The sequence below is a fragment of the Heterodontus francisci genome, chromosome 9 (genome assembly GCF_036365525.1).
Source record: "Heterodontus francisci isolate sHetFra1 chromosome 9, sHetFra1.hap1, whole genome shotgun sequence".
NCBI classification, from domain to species: domain Eukaryota; kingdom Metazoa; phylum Chordata; class Chondrichthyes; order Heterodontiformes; family Heterodontidae; genus Heterodontus; species Heterodontus francisci.
In genome coordinates, this window is record NC_090379.1 from 109,756,433 (window position 1) to 109,775,672 (window position 19,240).

General features: G+C 41.4%; 1 protein-coding gene across 1 annotated transcript; it reads right to left on the reverse strand.

Moving 5' to 3' along the window:
• Positions 1-9,945: 9,945 nt before the first annotated feature.
• LOC137373375 (probable G-protein coupled receptor 139) lies at positions 9,946-13,671 on the reverse strand. Its single transcript, XM_068038194.1, has 2 exons — positions 13,599-13,671; positions 9,946-10,847 (listed from the first exon to the last, which is right to left on the reverse strand). The coding sequence occupies exons 1-2, from the start codon at positions 13,669-13,671 to the stop codon at positions 9,946-9,948; spliced, it is 975 nt and encodes a 324-aa protein (XP_067894295.1).
• Between the last annotated feature and the right edge of the window lie 5,569 nt (positions 13,672-19,240).

Below are 19,240 nucleotides of genomic sequence, written 5' to 3' on the forward strand. Positions count from 1 at the left end.
CTCATACTTGGGTTCCATCTTTAATGCCCGTATCCAATTATCAAAATTAATTTGCTTCACCCTCTCAAATTGTACATAAGTCTGCCCAACCAATCTCGGTAAGTTCTGAAAATTCTGACGGTAAGCTTCAGTGACTAACTCATACACAGCAAGAATAACCTTTTTTGCTGTCTCATAATCTGCAGAAGCTTCTTCAGGAAGCGTGGCGTAAACTTCATGAGCTCTGCCCATCAACATGCTTTACATAAGCAGTATCCAGCTTTCTGTTGGCCATTTCATTTGCTTGGCTATTTTTTCAAAAGAAATGAAAAATACCTCTATATCCCTTTCCTCAAACTTCCGGAGAGCTTGTAGAATTTTAAATAGCTTTTCACTGGGTCCTGGGTTGGATTAAGATCATTCCTGACCATGTTTCCCTGGAGTCAGGACCACTCCTTTGTCTTAGTTCTATCTTGTTTTATTAGTTGAATTCCCTTGCTTATGTTCCACTTTTTCTCTGATCTTTAAGCCTGAGTCTTTCCAATGTCATTGTTGTTTCTTTTTCTTAGAATCATAGAAAGATACAGCACTGAAACAGGACCTTCGGCCCACCGAGTCTGTGCCGACCAACAACCACCCATTTATACTAATCCTACATTAATCCCATGTTCCCTACCACATTCCCACCATTCTCCTACCACCTACCTACACTAGGGGCAATTTACAATGGCCAATTTACTTATCAACCTGCAAGTCTTTGGCTGTGGGAGGAAACCGGAGCACCCGGCAGAAACCCACATGGTCACAGGGAGAACTTGCAAACTCCGCACAGGCAGTACCCAGAACTGAACCCAGGTCGCTGGAGCTGTGATGCTAACCACTGCACCACTCCTTGCTCAAGTTTATTTGTTTCGAAGTGAATTTTAACCAATTAAGCTGCATCACTCTCTGACTTACTATCTTCTTCCAATTTCAAATATTGGAATATTAAGTCAATCATCTCTGCTTTTTTAGTACCTGATTTCAGTTCAACCCCAGTTTTGCTGTTAATCTTGGTTAAAGTTTCAAGTCACTGAGGAACACTTTCTCCTTTCCAAGAAAAGCTGCTGCATCTGCTAATGCAATTCTGATGGTTTAGCCTTTACCTTATACAAGAAAGCTGGTTCTTATTCTTTTTTTCTCTTTCAAATTATCACTCGCCTTATAATTCACGTAATTAACATTGGATTTGAATCCAGGACGAACCCCCAATTGATGTGTTCCCACCAAGGCAGGAGTTATGTACTGTTAATTCAGTCCCACTACTCCACAGGTCACAGCATATTAGTAAAGTTTCCCACCTACCAGAAATTAGCCAAATTAATCACTTTATTTAACCCCAGAAAAAAGCACCCCAAACCAGGTATAAATTGGATTTCATTGACCTTCTCGACCCCCGCTTATTCTTGATGACACATATCATTCTCTGAGCTTCAGTTTGATTCGTAAATATTCTTCTCATTTCTGCTGTGATCTAGGCTGATTTTGACATATAAAGAAGGCTTGGAATTTCTGATCATGAAGTCTGTATTTTACTTTATCATTCTTTTCGAACCACTCTTGTTTCCTGCGAGATGAAATCCGATAATCTGGGTACATGTCCCTAGGCTCACAGATTGGATCTTGCCCCAAAGTGCCTCTGTATTGAAATCTTTGGAGCCTGTGAGAGCAACGCAGGAAGAAAGTTGCACCTGGAATTTATCTCTTTTTTTATATCCTAGAGATTATGGATGTAAAATCTTCCACTGGATTTCTTTGAGGATCTTCGGTGTCTGTGTGCCAGATATATGTGGTCTGTTCAGCGTTTGATTGCACCCTGCACTGCTCAGGTGATAATAACATCCACACAATTCTGCAACAGATCACTGTCCAGGAAATGCCAATGCTTGTATGAGGGATGTTTCCACATTTCTTGTCTTCAACTTTCTGCTGAAAGAGTGCATTTGTGATGGTGAGCCCATGTTCAGTGCACTTTCAGAGGAGAGCAGGCCGTTGGCATTTTATTTCCCCATTTGTACTTTCCTGAAGGTGCCCTACCTAATGGTATAGTTGCATCAGACTCTGGCATTAAAATCCCCCAGTAGAATCAATGTGTCTTGTTTTTGAGACAGCTTGAATTGAATTATGACTTTAACCCCTTATAGGGACTAAACAAAATCAGGAGTACATCCCTATGAATTTTCTTTAATCAAGTTCAAAGCAAACAAATTCTCACTTATTTGGTTCAAAGAATTGTACTAGCTTTCCCTCACAGAAAGAAAGTCAACTGAGAATATCACCATCTTTTGGATAGCCTATTTTTAATAATTAAAGCTAAATCATAAATATCCCAGATATTGTAAGGGTCTGGGAAATCTCTTCAATACGTATCTCTCCATGTAAAGAGACACAGAGAGGGGGATTCTTTTTAGTTGTATACAGAATGTTACATGAGATGATTTATTAACTTTTATATATTTATTGAAGAATTTAACATGCAATACACTTCTCATTGGATAAATATATCACAATATCAAATATTACTAAAAGATGTAATACATAATCTTATTTCTAACATAGAATCCAAAAGTTTAATGTTACTAATGTTACAGCAAAATATCTTAGAATATCCATCAAAATTTAAAGTAAACTTTTTACCTTAAATTCCCCCTAGTTAAGAAGCATTGTTGAAGATTCAACACTTCTAATTTTTTGCTTCAGAACCTCTCATGTCTATACTGTTTCTGAAGTGTCATCTGACTTTTAGCATATAGATGTTACCTTCCTGTGTTTGTTTTTCTTGTTTTTTAAAATCCATATCTTTAACTACCATCTCCACTTAATGTTTTACTGAAATTCTCTTGCTCTTGACGTTGTGAGCATTTATCTGGTCAAATGTTTATAATTGTGTTTACTTGACCTCTTGTTCCTATAAGTCCATTCTATTTATTGTTTTACTATCTATAATTGCCCTTTCCATTGCACCACAAAGCAACCCCCAGAGCCGACCTGTCTGCATCAATAACCCTACACACAAATTAAGTTTATTGCTACCTCTGACGCAGGATATTTCAATGTGTGTCTTTATCTTCCAAGCCTCTGACAACAGAGGCACAAATTGATTTCCCAACTTGTTTCTGGTTCACAGCAGGGACCTTGAAATTTTTTAACTCGACCTTCTTAAAGGGGAATGTCAATGAGTCCTGAAAATTGACCATTTTTTCAATCTTTAATTCTAAAATGTATAATATTTTAACTATTTCTAAATGCTACCTAATTAAGCCTATTGTACCTATATTCCATCACACCCCCTGCTTGACCCGTATAAAAGCAAGCAACAAAAATAGGTTGTTTGAACTAAACAATGCCTAAAATATAAACATTCAAAGAAATGGCAAAACTTATTATGTAAAACAGTGCAATAATACAAAAGACTACATCAACAACAATCATAGTCTGTGTTTTTACATGGTCTTCTACATTCTCCCAAAATTGAATCTTATAATGCTATCACAAAGTTCAGAATAAACTATGCAAAGTGTCGGTGATCTGAAGTCGTAAAACGTCAACTGAGATGATTGTATCCTGACATGTCGAACATCAATGATCAATTAATGAAACCATGTGATGAGGTAGAGGAAGAAGGATCCATAGCTGCTGCTTCAGCTGGAACCGATAAAGTCTTGTTGAGATAAACTAAAATGTGCTTCAGCCAATTTTCAGTCATATTCCAGCCAACGTCCTCATACTAGGAATAAAATGAAAAGAGCTTAACATCAGGGACTTCCGAGGCTACTTGGATAGAAATGTTATTCAGAACCTGATTATCTTTATAACAGGTATACTTTGCATCAGAAGCTGACTTGGGGATGCAAAGAAGAGCCATTCTGTCAGTTTTCCTTAGTACCATCGCACTCTTCCAAAGTTATGATGAATAAGAATATCACTTGCATTCCCTCCCCTCCAAATGTCACTCAGGACAAATGCAGTAGACAGCTCAGTTTTTGCTTCTCTGCAAGAAATCGCATAGGATAAGGTGTTCAAGCAGTAAGACATCTCTGACATGTCACCTGCACTGCTTTCATCCGAAGAATCTAGCAGTACTTTAATCCTTGCTTACACAAGAGCAATTACCATCATTGAGAGTCTGCAGTACTTCATTCCTTTCTACAGTGTTTGCTTCCTCTGTCGTTGTGACTTGACTATTGCTCATTGTGCCGTGTGTGGTTCCCTGTGAAACTAACTTTTGAGGCACTGCGAGGTCCTGCATGGGTGAGGAGCATTTATTGACACAGTTGGTTTCAGCTCGAATAGCGCCATTTCTGATGTCATCCTCCAGGCTGGGTCTTGAAGACAGTGTACGACTGCACCTTGTACTGTTCCTCCATTCCTGTACCCTTCAAAACACCTCTTCAGGTTGTCTACAGAGACAATTTTAAAAGAGTGCTTGCCATTCGACTGGTTGGCAAATATTTTGACAGTTCCTTCATCAATAACACAATGTATTTGAACAGGTTTCTTCCACTTATGTCTCAAACCAGGTCTCTGTTCAAATTTTCTCTCCTCAACCCACTCCCCAGTTACAGGTTGCCAAGCTTTGTTATTTATCTGTTTTTATCTTTCCTTCACTCTGATCCTCTGATCAATTTCATGAATTTGATCTGTTATTTCTTGTTTCAAATCTAATTGTTGATGTCAGGTCAAGGAGTCAGTAAGCATAGAGGCAATAATAGAACTGCGAGTAAGTGTTGTATGCATTTCAACATTATACATTAAATAATATAGTATTCTAGGGAACACAGTCCCTGATGCACACATGGGCATATTATTTAATGATAACTGTACTTCCAGAATAATGGCGGCCCACTTATTCCCTCTGGTTTTCAACAGTTTGGTCAATAGCTTCTTTACTTCCTGGGTTTAACGTTCCACCAGTCCCGCTGACTACGGATGACGTGATGTGCTATGCTCCAACCCCATACCCCTTTGCAGACAATAGTCTTTGAAAACCTTGGAAACAAAGACTCCACCTTGATCAGAGTGTAGAAGTTTGGGTGTACCAGCTACCGTAATAATGTCAGCAGTAGCATTGACAAGTACGGTTTCCGAAACAGTTTTTGTGAGGACCAGCCTGCAAAAAGAAGTGTAGGCGCCAATACAAATGAGAACATGTTTATACCCCATTGATGGGGATATTGGTCCACTGAAGTCAACCAAAAATTCTGCATGGATTTAATAGGCTTCACAGGAGCCAACGGTGGCAGTTTAATAAGTGATGATTTGTTGATCAAATTACACGGCTCACAATTTGCCACATATGTTTTACAGACTTTAAGCATGCCTGGCCACCAATATAAAGGAGTCAATTTGCAGAATGTTGTTCAGGCACCACTATGTGCCTGACCTATACCCTTGTGAACGTCTTATACAAACTGTTCCCGTTTATGACTTGCGGGTACCTCCTGGACACCCTCGGGCAACTTAACCAGTACAATACCAGTCGGGGTGTCAGAATAGAAGTACTTTGATGGATATTCTTTTGGATTCTCTTTCATCAGGTCTAATAGCTGAATCAGTTCCTCATCCTGATTAGCTGACCACCCTGCCCTAGTGATTACATTAACTATGGCAGGCCCCTTTCGAGGGGGTATCATACAGAGTGAATGCTTTGCCTGTCCATCTGCAAGACTGTTGTCCTTTGAATGAACTGAACCAGTGGTATGTCCGGATACATGAATTATCTGACAATTACATTTCTCCTTTCATGAAATGAGAATATCTTCCCACAATGACTTGTGTTTTTTTCGGTTAACCTTTATGATTGGTAAATCCTTTTTACGTCCAGAACACAAGGTCTTGGTTGTAAGTCCGTTTCCAATAGTCACTATCTGTACAAATTAATGTGGGCTTAATAGGGTCTGCCTTTTCTAAAGCATACCGCAATGCTGCAGCTTCAGCATACTTAAAATATGTCAGGACCTAATCTCAACTAAGATTTACAGGGAACTTCAAAGGCAATTTCTAAACCTCAAAATTAGAATGAGTGAGTTCTGATTTAAGATCCACAAACAGTGATCAAGAGTTTGCCATCTCTATATTCTTAAATCAGGGTCTTAATACCACAGACAGAAAACATTCCTTCCGTACCTACAAATCTAAAATATACATTAAAGACTAGCACATAAGTACAGGATTCTATTAACAATAAGACCACATTTTTGGGTGCCAACTGAAGTGATTTATGACATTAACCCCTTATAGGGACTAAATCAAATCAGGACTACATCCCTATGAATCTCCTTTAATCAAGTTCAAAGCAGACAAACTCTTATAGACACTTGTTTGCGTCCAAGGAATTGAACTAACTTTCCCTCATAGAAAGAAAACCAACAGAGAATATTACCATCTTTTGGATAGCGTATTTTTAATAATTATGGCTAGGTCATAAATATCCCAGATATTATAAGGGTCTGGTAACTCTCTTCAATACGTATCTCTCCAATTAAAGAGACACAGAGAGGGGGGTTCTTTGTAGCTGTATACAGAATGCTACACAGGAGGATTTATTAACGTTTATGTATTTATTTAAGAATATAACATGCAATACACTTGGAAGTGGATAAGTATGTCACAATATCAATACTGTTAAAAGATGTAACACATAATCTTATTTTTAACATAGGATTGGAAAATTTAAGCATGCTAATGTTACAGCAAAATATCTTAGAATATCCAGAATATCCATCAACATTTAAAGTAAACTTTTTACCTTAAATTCCCTGTAGTTGAGAAGCATTGTTGAGGATTCAACACTTCTAATGTTTTGTTTCAGAACCTCTCTTGTTTAAACTGTTTCTGAAGTGTCATCTGACTTTTAGCATATCGATGTTATCCTCCTGTGTTTGTTTTTTTTTGCTTTTTAAAATCCATATCTTTAATTACCATCTACACTTAATGTTTTACTGAAATTCTCCTGCTTTTGAAGTTTTGAGCGGGTATCTGGTCAAAATGTTTATAATTGTGTTTACTTTACCTCTTGTTCCTGTAAGTCCATTCCATTTATTGTTTTATTGTCTATAATTGCCCTTTCCATGGCATTCCAAAGCAACCTCCGGAGCTGAACTGTCTGCATCAACAATCTCACAAATCAATTAAGAGTATTGCTGTCTCTTACAGGATATTTCAATGGGTATGTTTATCTTCCAAGCCCCTGACAACAGAAATACAAATGGATTTCCCAACTTGTTTCTGCTTCATTACAGGGAACTTGACATTTTTAACTCTCGCTTCTTGAAGGGGAATGTCAGTGAGTCCTGAAAACTGGCCATTTATTCAACCTTTAATTCTAAAAGGTATAATATTTTAATTATTTCTAAATTCCACCCAATTAAGCCTACTATACGTACATTCCATCACATGCTGCCAGTATAGAATCCAGATCTGCATAAAAGAGCTCTATGGTTTCGTCAGTAAGATAGAGAGTGGGAGCATAAACATTGATGATTGTGGCCCATTGGTTGTCACTAAGCTGAAGGTGTCGGCTCATGAGCCATTCATTAATGCCAACAATAAGTTCCATAAGTATATCTGTGATTCAATTTTTGATGTCAAACCCAACTCCGCGGATATGAATATCCTCCACTGGTTTCTCCTTCCAGAAGAAAGTGTATTCTCCTCCTTCCTGTCTAAGCTGGACTAGTGCAGGGTGTCGGATTTCACTGAGAGCAGCAACATTGATGTTATATCCCGCTAGCTGCTGAGAAACTATGGTGGTTCTCCTTTCAGGGCATTCACTGTTCTGATTGTCCATAACGTTGCATACATTCCAGATGCAGACATTCATGCATGTTTTTTTTTAATTTGCATGTGTTTTCAACCACAAGGATGATGGTTCCACCGGGTGAGGTTCTCCCGTCAGGACAGTTTGGGACAGCCTGTGTTTGAGACATCTTTTCCAGCCCCTTTCTCAAGTGAGGTGAGCACAGGAGATCCTAAAAAGGAATGCTCAGTCATGGACTCTGCTGCTGGGGAGCCAGTAATACCCCAAATACAAGAGCTCAGTAACCATCAGGCATCCACCACCTACATGCAGATTTGTGACTAGAGACCTCCAGTATCAGAGCCCTGTCTCCGATGCCACTTGTCCATCACTGGAGGGTTTTATGATATCCCTGGCAGAGGACTGTGTGTGTCATCTTTTAACGTGAGGTACTCCGTACACAGCTGACAACCACACAACCTTGATGTGTTGGCAGTTGTGCACCCTGGGATGACAGGGTTGTCCTATAATGAGAGGCTGAGTAAATGATGTATATGTTCTCTGGCGTTTAGAAGAATGAGAGGTGACCTCATTGAAACATAAACAATTTTGAAGCAGCATGACAGTGTAGACACTGAGAGGGTATCTCCCCTGGCTGGGGAATCTAGAACATGGGGGCACTGTCTCAGGATAAGGGGAAGATCATTTAGGACTGAGATGAGGAGACATTACATCACTGAAAGGGTTGTGATTCTTTGGAATTATCTACCCCAGAGCTTTGTGGATGCTCCATCATTGAATATACTTAAGGCTGAGACAGACAAATGTTTGGTCACTCGGGGAATCAATGGATATGGGGAGTGGGCAAGAAAGTGGAGTTGAGGCCAAAGTGCAGCCATGATCGTATTGAATGGTGGAACACGCTCGACAGGCTGTATGGTTTACTCCTGCTCCTATTTCTTGTATTCTTCTGTTCTTGTGAAAGGTCGAGAACCTGAAACGATAGCTCTGTTTCTATTTCCATGGATGCTGCCTGACCTATTTTCAGCATTGTTTGCTTTCATTTTGGAAGATTACAATTACATTTTGGGCATCAGCAATGTTTTCACTTGCTTCCTTTAAATCCCTGGGATGAAAACCATCTGGTCCTGGGAATTTCTCACTCTTTTGTGCCATTATTTTCTTCATTATTGTTAATTTTCTTACATTAATTTTGGTGAGTCCCCATCCCTGATTCAATATTAGTTTCCTTGGGATGTCCAGCATGCTATCTTCTTCCTCCACTGTAAACACTGATGAAAGTAATTATTTAACATGGCCACCATTTCCTTATTTTCATTTGTAATTTAATCATCATCAGTTTTTAAGGAGCCAACATTGCTCTAAAATGACTCTCTTCTTCCAAATATAAATATAAAAGCTTTTTGTGTTGATTTTGCTATCCTTTGCAAGATTCTTTTCCTATTCACTTTTGTAACTTTTACTGTCAACTTTTGGAATACTGAAAGGGAAGGGAAAGAGAGGATGTGTTTGGTAGTGGCATCACACTTCAGTTGGAAGAAATTACAAAGAACGTCCATTGAACATGGAAGCTGGTGGGTGGAAGGTGTTATCGTCAGAACTGAGGCGATGGATACAGAGAAACTGGGAGAATGTAATTGAGTCCTTACAGGAAGTGGGATGGAAGCATGGTAATCAAGGTAGCTATGGGAGTCAGTGGGTTTCAAGTAGATATTTGTTGACAGAAATGAAGATAGAGATGTTGAGAACGAGAAGGGGAGAGTTGGTGATGGACCTTATTGAACTGAGGGGAAGGATTGACTTTTGATGCAAAGCTGATGTAACTACAATATTTTAAATTGATGGAGAGGGTTGAATGAGCCATGGATATAGGCTGGAGGAGATTGGACAGGGAGAGGTTAAATATTGTCAATATGGAAAGAAATATGTTCTGTGTGACAAGAACAGTATCAAAGATGGGCCTACCAGGGCAGTCCTGTTTATGGGCCTTGGAAAGGAAAGCGGTTGAGAACCAAGAGCCTGGAGACAGCAAGGGGAAGATCTCCCGAGGTAACAAAATAGATACAGTGATCTGTTGCAGAATTGTGTCAAGAGTGAATTGATGAAGATGCACTGTATCCAGAGTCAGTGATAGAAAGGTAGCTCTGCTTTTAGGTGATCTGCTTTAATCATTTAACGAATTTAACGATTGCAGTGAATGGATATTTGACTGCATTCTTCAGCTGCTCTCTGAATTTAGTCTGGGTCACTGCATAAATACAGGTGTTGGTGCAGGTGCTCAAAAGCTGCAGCATGTAACCAGATTGTTCAGTGATATATGCAGGATCATGGGGATGTCTGTAATTTTTTATGTTTGAAAATCGCATATAAAAGAAAAATGCAACATTTGTCATCCATAACAGTATAAAACTGCCAGATATAGTGAACATTAAAATGATGGATTTCCTTCGGTTCTCCATCTCTGGGTCAGTGTGATTCTCACTCTTGCTGTGATCCAGTAGTTTCCTACGGACTCTACTGGCCACTAAAATGTGTCTGACAGTCAGAGCATTGAGCAGTAAAATCAGAACGAATGGAAGGAAAGGGGTTAAAATAATACTGAGGCTCTCAAATGCTACCCAGGTAGTTTCAGTGTAATAGCTCAGTGATTCAATTCCTCCCCAGGGTACATTGTCAATTACATATTCAGGTTCATAAACAAAGTACCATGGAATATTTTTCAAGCAGAACAACACACTCACTGTCACAATAACCACAACCACCGTTTTCTCTGTGCAATATTTTGTTTTCTGCTTTGGGCAACAAATTGCAATAAATCGATCAAAAGTGAAAGTGACAGTGAACCAGACAGAAATGTCTGTGGCTGCGTAAAGCAGGACATGTATGAGAGAACGTGCAGGAGTGGTATCCAGGTAAGTTCCTGGGAAATGAAAATGAATAACTGTAAACAGTATCACATCAGTGAAAACGACCAGTAGATCTGCCACTGCCATGGCCACCAGGTAGTGGGTGGTACATTTGGAGAGTCCGCACTTTCCTCGTGACAGGATCAGAATGGCCACTGAGTTAACTGAAAAAAATAGAACAAAGGACAAGGGAATTACAAACAGTCATCTCAGAGAACATGGGATGTCCATAGAAACATGGGCACTTTAGAAGAGGAATTGGCCTTTCAGCCCATCGAACTTTTTCTGCCATTCGATTAGATCATGTCTGATCTGTATCTTAACATCATTTAATCTGCCTTGGTTCCATAACTTTCAATACACTTGCCTAACAAAAGTCTATCAATCTCATTTTTGAAATTTTGAATGAACCGAGCTCGAACAGCTTGTTGGGAGAGAGTTTTCCCGATTTCCAGGACACTTGGAGTGAGAAAGTTCTTCCTGGCATCATCCTTGAATAGCCGAGCACTAATAATGATGTGTCTCCCTGTTCTGGACTCCCTCACCAGAGGGAATTGTTTCTCTCTTGTCCCAATCAAGTCATTTACTCATCTTAAGCATTTCAATTGGTGAGGCCACAATTTGAGTACTGTGTGCAGTTCTGGTCACCTTATTACAGAAAATATGGGATTGCACTGGAGAGGTTGCAGAGGAAATTTACAAGGATTTTGCTGGGACTGGAAAAAATGTAGTAATGAGGGAAGATTGGATAGGCCAGGGTGCTCTGATTGAAATGTACAAAATAGTGAAGGGCCTGGAGAGAGTGGATGTGAAGGGCCTGTATACCTTATCAGAGTGGTCAGTAAGTAGGGTGCGTAGATTTAAACTGACTGGTAGAAAGAGTAGAGGGGAGATGAACTTTGTTTTTTCACCGAGAGCGTGGTGGGGCTCTGGAACTGACTGGCTGAAAGGTTAGTAGAGGCAGAAACCCTTAATTCATTTAAAAGGTGTCTGGATATGCACCTCAAGTGCCATAACTTGCAGGGCTATGGAATAATGCTGGAAGGTGGGATTAGACTAGATGGATCGTTTTTTGGCTGGCACAGACATGATGGGCCAAGTGCTCTTTACTGTGCTGTAAACATTCTATAATTCTATGATTTTCTATGATTCTAGTTGACCCTTTAATCTTCCATATTTCAACAAATACAAGCCTTGTCTATGTAACCAGTGTTCATAGTTCAACACTTTCAGCAATGGTATCAGTCTTGTGATTCTGCACTGAACCTGCTCCAAGGCCAATACATCCTTCCTGAGGTGAGGAGCCCAGAACTGAATGAAGTTACTCCGAATGGGGTCTAACCAACCCTTCATACAGCATCACTTAATTTCCACAGCTTTGTATTCCAGCCAACTTTTAGATAAATGATAACATTCCATTAGACATTTTAATGATATTTTTGTGTGTCCACAAACTTTTACTGATTTTTTTTTATGTGGACCCCAAATCTCTCTGTTCCAATTTAATAATATTTTGATCTATCTTTCTTAGGTCTGAATTAGATGACCTCACACTTTCCCATTTTAAATTCCAGCTGGCATAATGTTGCTCTCTCAGTTAATCAATTAATGTCCCTTTGCAATTTCCTGCTCCCATATAACTTAGTGTCATCAGCAAACTTAGATATGTGGCTCTCTATTCCATCATCCAGGTTATTAATAGATACAGTGAAAAGCTGAGACTCCATTATGTACCACAGTAGTTATCTTCTCAAAAAGTTCAACAATTTCAGGCATGATTATCCATTTGCAAATCTTGTTCCAGATAAGGATCCCAGTGAGCAATGGAGTTACACATAGTGATCTAAGAGGCAGGAAATTACAGCCAGTGATAGCAGGGAGCAAGGCAGTTATAGCTAGGGATTTAGGAGACAATGGGAGTTAGATCGAAAATGGAATCCAAAAGACAGCATAGGTTTGAGAAGAATGCGATGGAATTTTAAAAAAAGACTTGCATTTATATAGCACCGTTCACAACTTCAGGGAGTTCCAAAGTGCTTTACAGCCACCAAAGTACTTTTTCTTTTGAAGTGTTGTCATTCTTATAATGTAGGAAATGTAGCAGCCAATTTGCACACAACAAGCTCCCACAAACAGCAATGTGATGATGATCATGAATGCTTCACGATATCAAGGCAATTGAATCACTTATAACTGTGTCAGCACTTTGTTCTGAAGATGTATTTCTAAAATCAATAATTATTTTGGAAATTAGTGAAGAAACAATAGCATGAGTTCGAACAAATAGCAGCGAGCAAGAGTTAGGGGAAAGAGCGGACGAAGGCACAGTGTTTACTAATGAAGGTGATTTTGAGAATTAATTCATATTTTGCTGTTGTAACAGAGGTGACAGTGTGTGAGGGGAGCAGGAAGATGAGACGATGGAAGAAAGGGCTGGTGGTTGAAGAATTCTGGTTTTAAAATTGGACAGGTCCTGATGCTGAGGAGATGCAGCATCTGGTGGTTCAGTTATTTTTTAGGATAGGGCCAGTCTACATACTCAAAATATGACCCAGTAAGGGTCAAGGGGAATATATCTAGTTAAAAGTCATGGTAATGGTGCCACTCACTGAACACAAACCGATCATTTCTGGACACACTTCATGCCAGCATTTATTATTGAATTTTCCAATATAAACATTTATAATGGCATTTCGCTATGTAAACCGTTACCTTTTATGGTTTGTTGATGAATCAACTGAATCACTCAAAATACTGTTTTGGAAAAAGTCTGGCATTTATCTCCATAACTAAAATCTGTAATCACCAACATAAGGTTTTAAACAGAATTTTAAAAGGCAAAAAAAAATCAAATAACATGGTTAAATTTACATTTCAAAAGTGATTTGCTTACATTAAATGGTTAATTGACTTACCAAGAATTCCAACAACTGCAAGAATAGCGTAGTAAATGTCTTCGATCTGATGGAATAATGTTAATTCACGCATTTTCTCTGAGATGTGATGGTTTTTATTAGTGCCAGAGGCAATATCTCTGTCTGATTACTTGAAATATTCAGAGAAAACTTGTATTTATACCGGAGCGAAGTCTCCAGTGAGATATTAGTTACATCATCATTCATATTAATTCAAGTTAATTGAACAAACAATTTGAGACAATCATGTGAAATCTCAGATACTCATCATGGAATAAAATATAATTAACTGGAGCTTAAACGGCCTTAAACCAAGATATTTCACATAAAATATAGTTGAATGTGATGATGTTCAAGGAGTATTATTGATCTATTGCAATGAACTGTTCTATGGACCATGTCCTTTCAATTTAACATTAAATGTCTGTAATGTTTAGACTTTTTAAAATGTATTTGCCTTGTGGATTTGGCACATGAAGAGTTAAAAAAAAGTATTGTCTGTGCTTTGCAAATCGAGGAGCTTAGATATTAAAAATATAAACTTCTTGCAAACCACATTTTCTATTGTAATCAGTCATCATAAATAACCTATACATTGCAGATGGTGATTCCAGTGGATACCTGTGTGTTGGATCAACAGCTTGCATTTCTACACCACCTATAACATAGACCAATGTCCCAAGATGCCTCACAGAGACATAAAGAAGATGGCACTGACCAAATGAATGAGGAGGAGTGACCAAAGCTTCACCAAAGTGATGGGTTTTTGAGAGGGTCCATACCTTGTCATTTCCAGATTCAATTGTTCTAATGCTCCCCAGCCAGGTTCCCATCCTCCATGTTCTATAAACTTTAGTCAATCTGAAAATCTACAGCCCATATCCTTACCCACACCTAGTACCTTACAACTATCACCCTTGTCCCTGTTAACTTACATTGGCCTCTGGTCCTTCCATAACCCAAATTTAAAATGATCATCCCCACTTTTAAATTGCTTTACAGCTTCACCTGTTCCAATCTCTGTGTAACTACCCCAGCCCAGAATTGTCCTTTTCTCTGAGTCTTGTCTTTTCTGCATCCCTCCCTCCCTTTAACCCACTCTTGGTGGCTAAACTTTCACACTCTGGAATTCCCTCCATTTCCCCCTCTACCTTTCCATTTACTTCTCCTTTTTGGACCCTCCATAAAGCTCAGTTCTTTGCCCAAGCTTTTGATCATCCTTCTGAATATCTCCTTTGATGCAGTGCCATTTTTTGCAAGATTATTCCTCTGAAAAACAACTTGCGAAGTTTTTCAATGTTCAAGGTGCTTTATAAATGCAAGTTGTTGTGGTTGTTGTTATATTAAATGTCTGCCTTGACTCAGGGGTAGCACTATCATCTCTCAGTTCGAATGCTGTAAGTTGAGGCCACACTTCAGGACTTAAGTTCAAAAATCCAGGCTGATACTTCTGTGTGGTACTGAGAGAATGCTGCACTGCCAGAGGTGCTGCCTTTCAATCGAGATGAGAAACTGAGGCCCAGTCAGTTCTCTCAGATGTGTATAAAAGATCCCATGGCACTTTTTCAAGAAGAACAGGGCAGGTAAAGGAAAGCACTTGCATCCATGCAACAGTTTTCCTAACCTCAGGATTTCCCAGTGTGATTTACATTGAATTAAGTACTTTCTCCTCGTTTAGTTCTTCTGGAGTCCTGGCCATTATTTATCACTCAACTAACAATACGAAAAATGGATTACCTCATTACTGTTTGTGCAACATTGCAACAGTGACTATGTTTCCGAAGTATTTAAAAGCACTTTGGGACATCCTGAGGTTGTGAAAGGTGATATATAAATGCAAATTTTCTGTTTTCCCTTTCACCTGTGAAATAATCTCCAATTTTTAACCATTTGTTCCTGTGGTGAGCGTGGCTGGCAAGAGCAACATTTGTTGCCCATCCCTAATTGCCCTTGCGAAGGTCCTATTGAGACACCTTCTTGAACTGCTTCATATGGTGTATGTGCACCCACAGCACTGTTAGGATAGTATTTCCTGTAATTTGAGCCAGCAGAATTGAAGGACCGGCGATATAGTTCCAAGTCAGGATGGTGTGTGGCTTGGAGGGGAACTTGCAGGTGTTGGTGTTCCTATGCACCTGCTGCCCTTGTCCTTCCAGGTGGTAGAAGTCGCAGGTTTGGGAGATGCTGTGAAAGGAGCCTTGGCTAACAGTGCGATGGGGGAGAGGATTTTTCCCAATAAAGAGGCTGCCTCTGGCGTCAATGCCAGATTAAGGATGGCGGCCGGCATCCCAGAATTTGCAGACCAATCAGAGAGCTGGTAGATCCGCAACCACGGCAGCAGCATGATCGATGTGGCCGCTACTGAGGCTGCAAGGAAAAGGAAAGGGCGCCTCCATATTGAGGTGACCTCGAAGGGCAGGCGAGACATTTTATTAAAGTGCTGGCACCAACTAAGCAGGTTCCAGCTATCTGAGGGTTGAACCCGACAGTGGGGACGTCGGAGCTGCAGGGGCTCCCATTGTCGCCGGGAAGCCCTTCCCTGAGCATCCAAAGAGGAATATTCCCCCCACCCCAAGCACCGGAAGCTGTTGGGTGTCCACTCTAATGGACTGGGCGGAATCCCCACATGGCGGGATTCCGTTCCGACTCCGCTGAAATGCCCTCGGGAGCATGACATGGCGGTTAACATGCTAGTTAATTGGATCAATTGGCTGCCTGCCTCCGATTGCCAGGCACTCGAGCCGCTGCCATTTCCACCTTTCGAAATATCCCGAGGCAGTGGGAAGATGTCAGGCTTCTCTCCCGATGCCTTTCACCACCATTTTACTGGACTACCCGCCTCCCAGCTGGTATCTAGAAAGCTGGTAAAATCCCAGCACAGAAATCAGCAGTTTCTGTTATACTCTTAACATGTGTACATGAGCATTGGCATATTATTGAAGGTAAATGAGTCAGTTGTATTCAGTTAAACTATCATGTCTTGAACTCAAAGAAACTAACACTTTGACTTTAGCAATCACTGCCGACATTTTCCTGATACATGTGATCTGTTTTGATGACGGGAACTCCAAGTTAAAATCTATCATTTATCATCAGAAATAATGGCCAGGATTTTATCAGATGTCGCGAAGTCCTGACGATGGGACCAGTAGGGGATGCCATTGCCGTGGGAGTGGTGGGGGGGCGGGGGGGTGGTGGGGAGGGGGTGGAGTTGCATTCTGAATCTTCTCGAGCCGGCCACATAATTTCTGGCAGGCGGGGGAGCAGTCCGCTGAGACGGCATGGACAGGGTAGTGCCTGCTTAGTCAATGCTGGCGCCATATTTAAATGGCATCCCGTAGTTGTTGCAAAAGCAGCAGCCCCGGAGAGAGCAGAGAGGGAGGCCTGGCAACTGAAACACATCCGGGGATGGCAGAAGGGTGATCAAGGATGGTCCCATGGTTGACAGATACCTCCTGCAGGTGCTCCTCCAGGCTGCTCGTGCTGTGGGGTAGGTCCTCTTCCCTGGGACAGGAGGAGAAGACTAGCCCAGCAAACAAAGAAAGTTTGGATGGAAATGACAGAGGAGGTGAACAGCCTTGAGGTCGTCCCTCACACGAGGCTGCAGTGTCTGAAAAGGATCAATGACCTGATGTGTGGCAGCAAGGTGAGTGCAGCACATAATGTTAAACTTACATCCTTATATGTGACTGAGGATGAATGTGAGGTTGGTAGAAAGGACCTGCCGACCCAGTCACTGACAATGCCCAGGCAACAGCATTGGCTGTCAGAAGCATGTCAGCCTCTCTGTGGTTTGTCCCAGTCAGTCAGAGTTGACTCCAGCACTGCTGCTACTGAGTGGCTGCGTGCAGGAGGAATCCCTGTGATGCCATGGTGGACAGTCAGGCTGCCACCAGCACTGGCGTTGTGTGTGTCTTTGATGGTAACTAAAGATTGCAATTTATGTGCTTGCAGGAGAAGCAAGAACAGAACGTGAGGGAGAGAGGCAAGACAGGTGTCAGCATCCCATATATCACCATCCCGATGCCCATGGAAGAAGAGGCGCTGGAGCTGGGAGGCCTGGAGCCAGGTTGGGCAACAGCTGATGGTGAGACAAGAGTAGAGGCCCAAGAGAGTGAGAGGCCTAATGGATGGGCTCATGAAACACTCTGGCGAGGATGAAGCATAGTGCTCATTTGTCCACCACTGGTCACATGAAACTCAGACTAGGAGTACTCAGAAGGACATGATGGAATGTGCATTACCCTATAACCACTTTTCTCTCTCTCAGGTCAAAGAAGAGCAACAGCTGCTGTGACCAGGGGACAGCCGTCCACCCCTGAGGAGGAGGAGGGTACCTCAGAGTGTGAACCGTCACATCAATCCCCCCCAATCTCCACCAACACAGATACTCTCACATCAGTGTGTATTTGTGTGTGATTTGAAACGGGATCACAATCTGCTGAGAACAGCACAGCCATGCATGCCCATGCAGCTGATGGAGGCTGTGACAGTCGAGTCCACTAACACTCGGAGGACTGTGGGAGGGCACAGCATTGCGGAGCTTCATGTTGAAGACATGCCTCCTGAATCATCAATAAGGCAGCAGATGCTGGACCAGCAGCATGAGGTGTATGAACATCTGGCTGAGCTTCTAGAGCCTAAATGCACCGATGAGTGAAGGATGCAGGAGTTCTAACAGTCTGAGAGCGTAGCTATGTCTCTGGCTTTGTCTGGTGAGGTAATCTCTGGCAGCACTGTGAGTCACTCATTTGGAGTGGACGTAAGCTTGCTGACACCATCCACATGGCAGCATTTAGCCTCATGTCTACAATTTGGCCCATTTTCAGGCACGGGAATTGGGATGCATGATTAATCTATCCCCGGTCGTGTTGAGGCAGGCAGCAGACGATCATCAACATGATTGCAGTGTGCAGTCCAGCATGAAACATCCTCTGACTGGCTGCATGTAAAGCAGGAGGCACAGTTGTGTGTGTGGCTAACACGAGGTACAGCGAGACTGCACTTCTTAAAGGCATCCTGCCCACCCTCTTAAAGGGAGGTGTAGTCAGGCTACAGCAGCAACTGGAACAGTCTCACAAAGACGCTGATGGATGGAAGGAGACTGCACATGGAGAAACAGGCCAGACAGAGAGGGCTCCCAGGTTAGCAGATGCAGCACTGGAGGCTTTAGTGATGCAGGTGGAATGTGGGAGAGAGGTGATGTTTCCACAGGGGGTTAGGATCATGGACCTCGTGCTTTCCTCTTTCCTCCTTTCCTCACATGAACTTCCCCTTCTGCCCTTTTGCTTTCAGGCATCCAAGATTTGCTGCCTGACCAGGCAGTGCAGCCTCATACTGAAGTACATGAGCAACAGCAGAACTCTCATCAAGAAGCACTAAGTCACCAATTTAGACACATTTTAGTGAGGAGGGTTTTGCAGGGTCTACTGGACTAACTGTGCCTTTACTCCTCCCAGAAGTAGCTGTAAATCAGGAAATGGAAGAGAAGGAAGAACTCCAGAAATTTATAATCACCAGGGAAGTGGTACTGAACAAATTGTTGGAGCTGCGGGCTGACAAGTCCCCTGGTCCTGATGTATTTCATCCTAGGGTCTTAAAAGATGTGGCTAGTGAGATAGTTGATGCGTTGGTTTTAATTT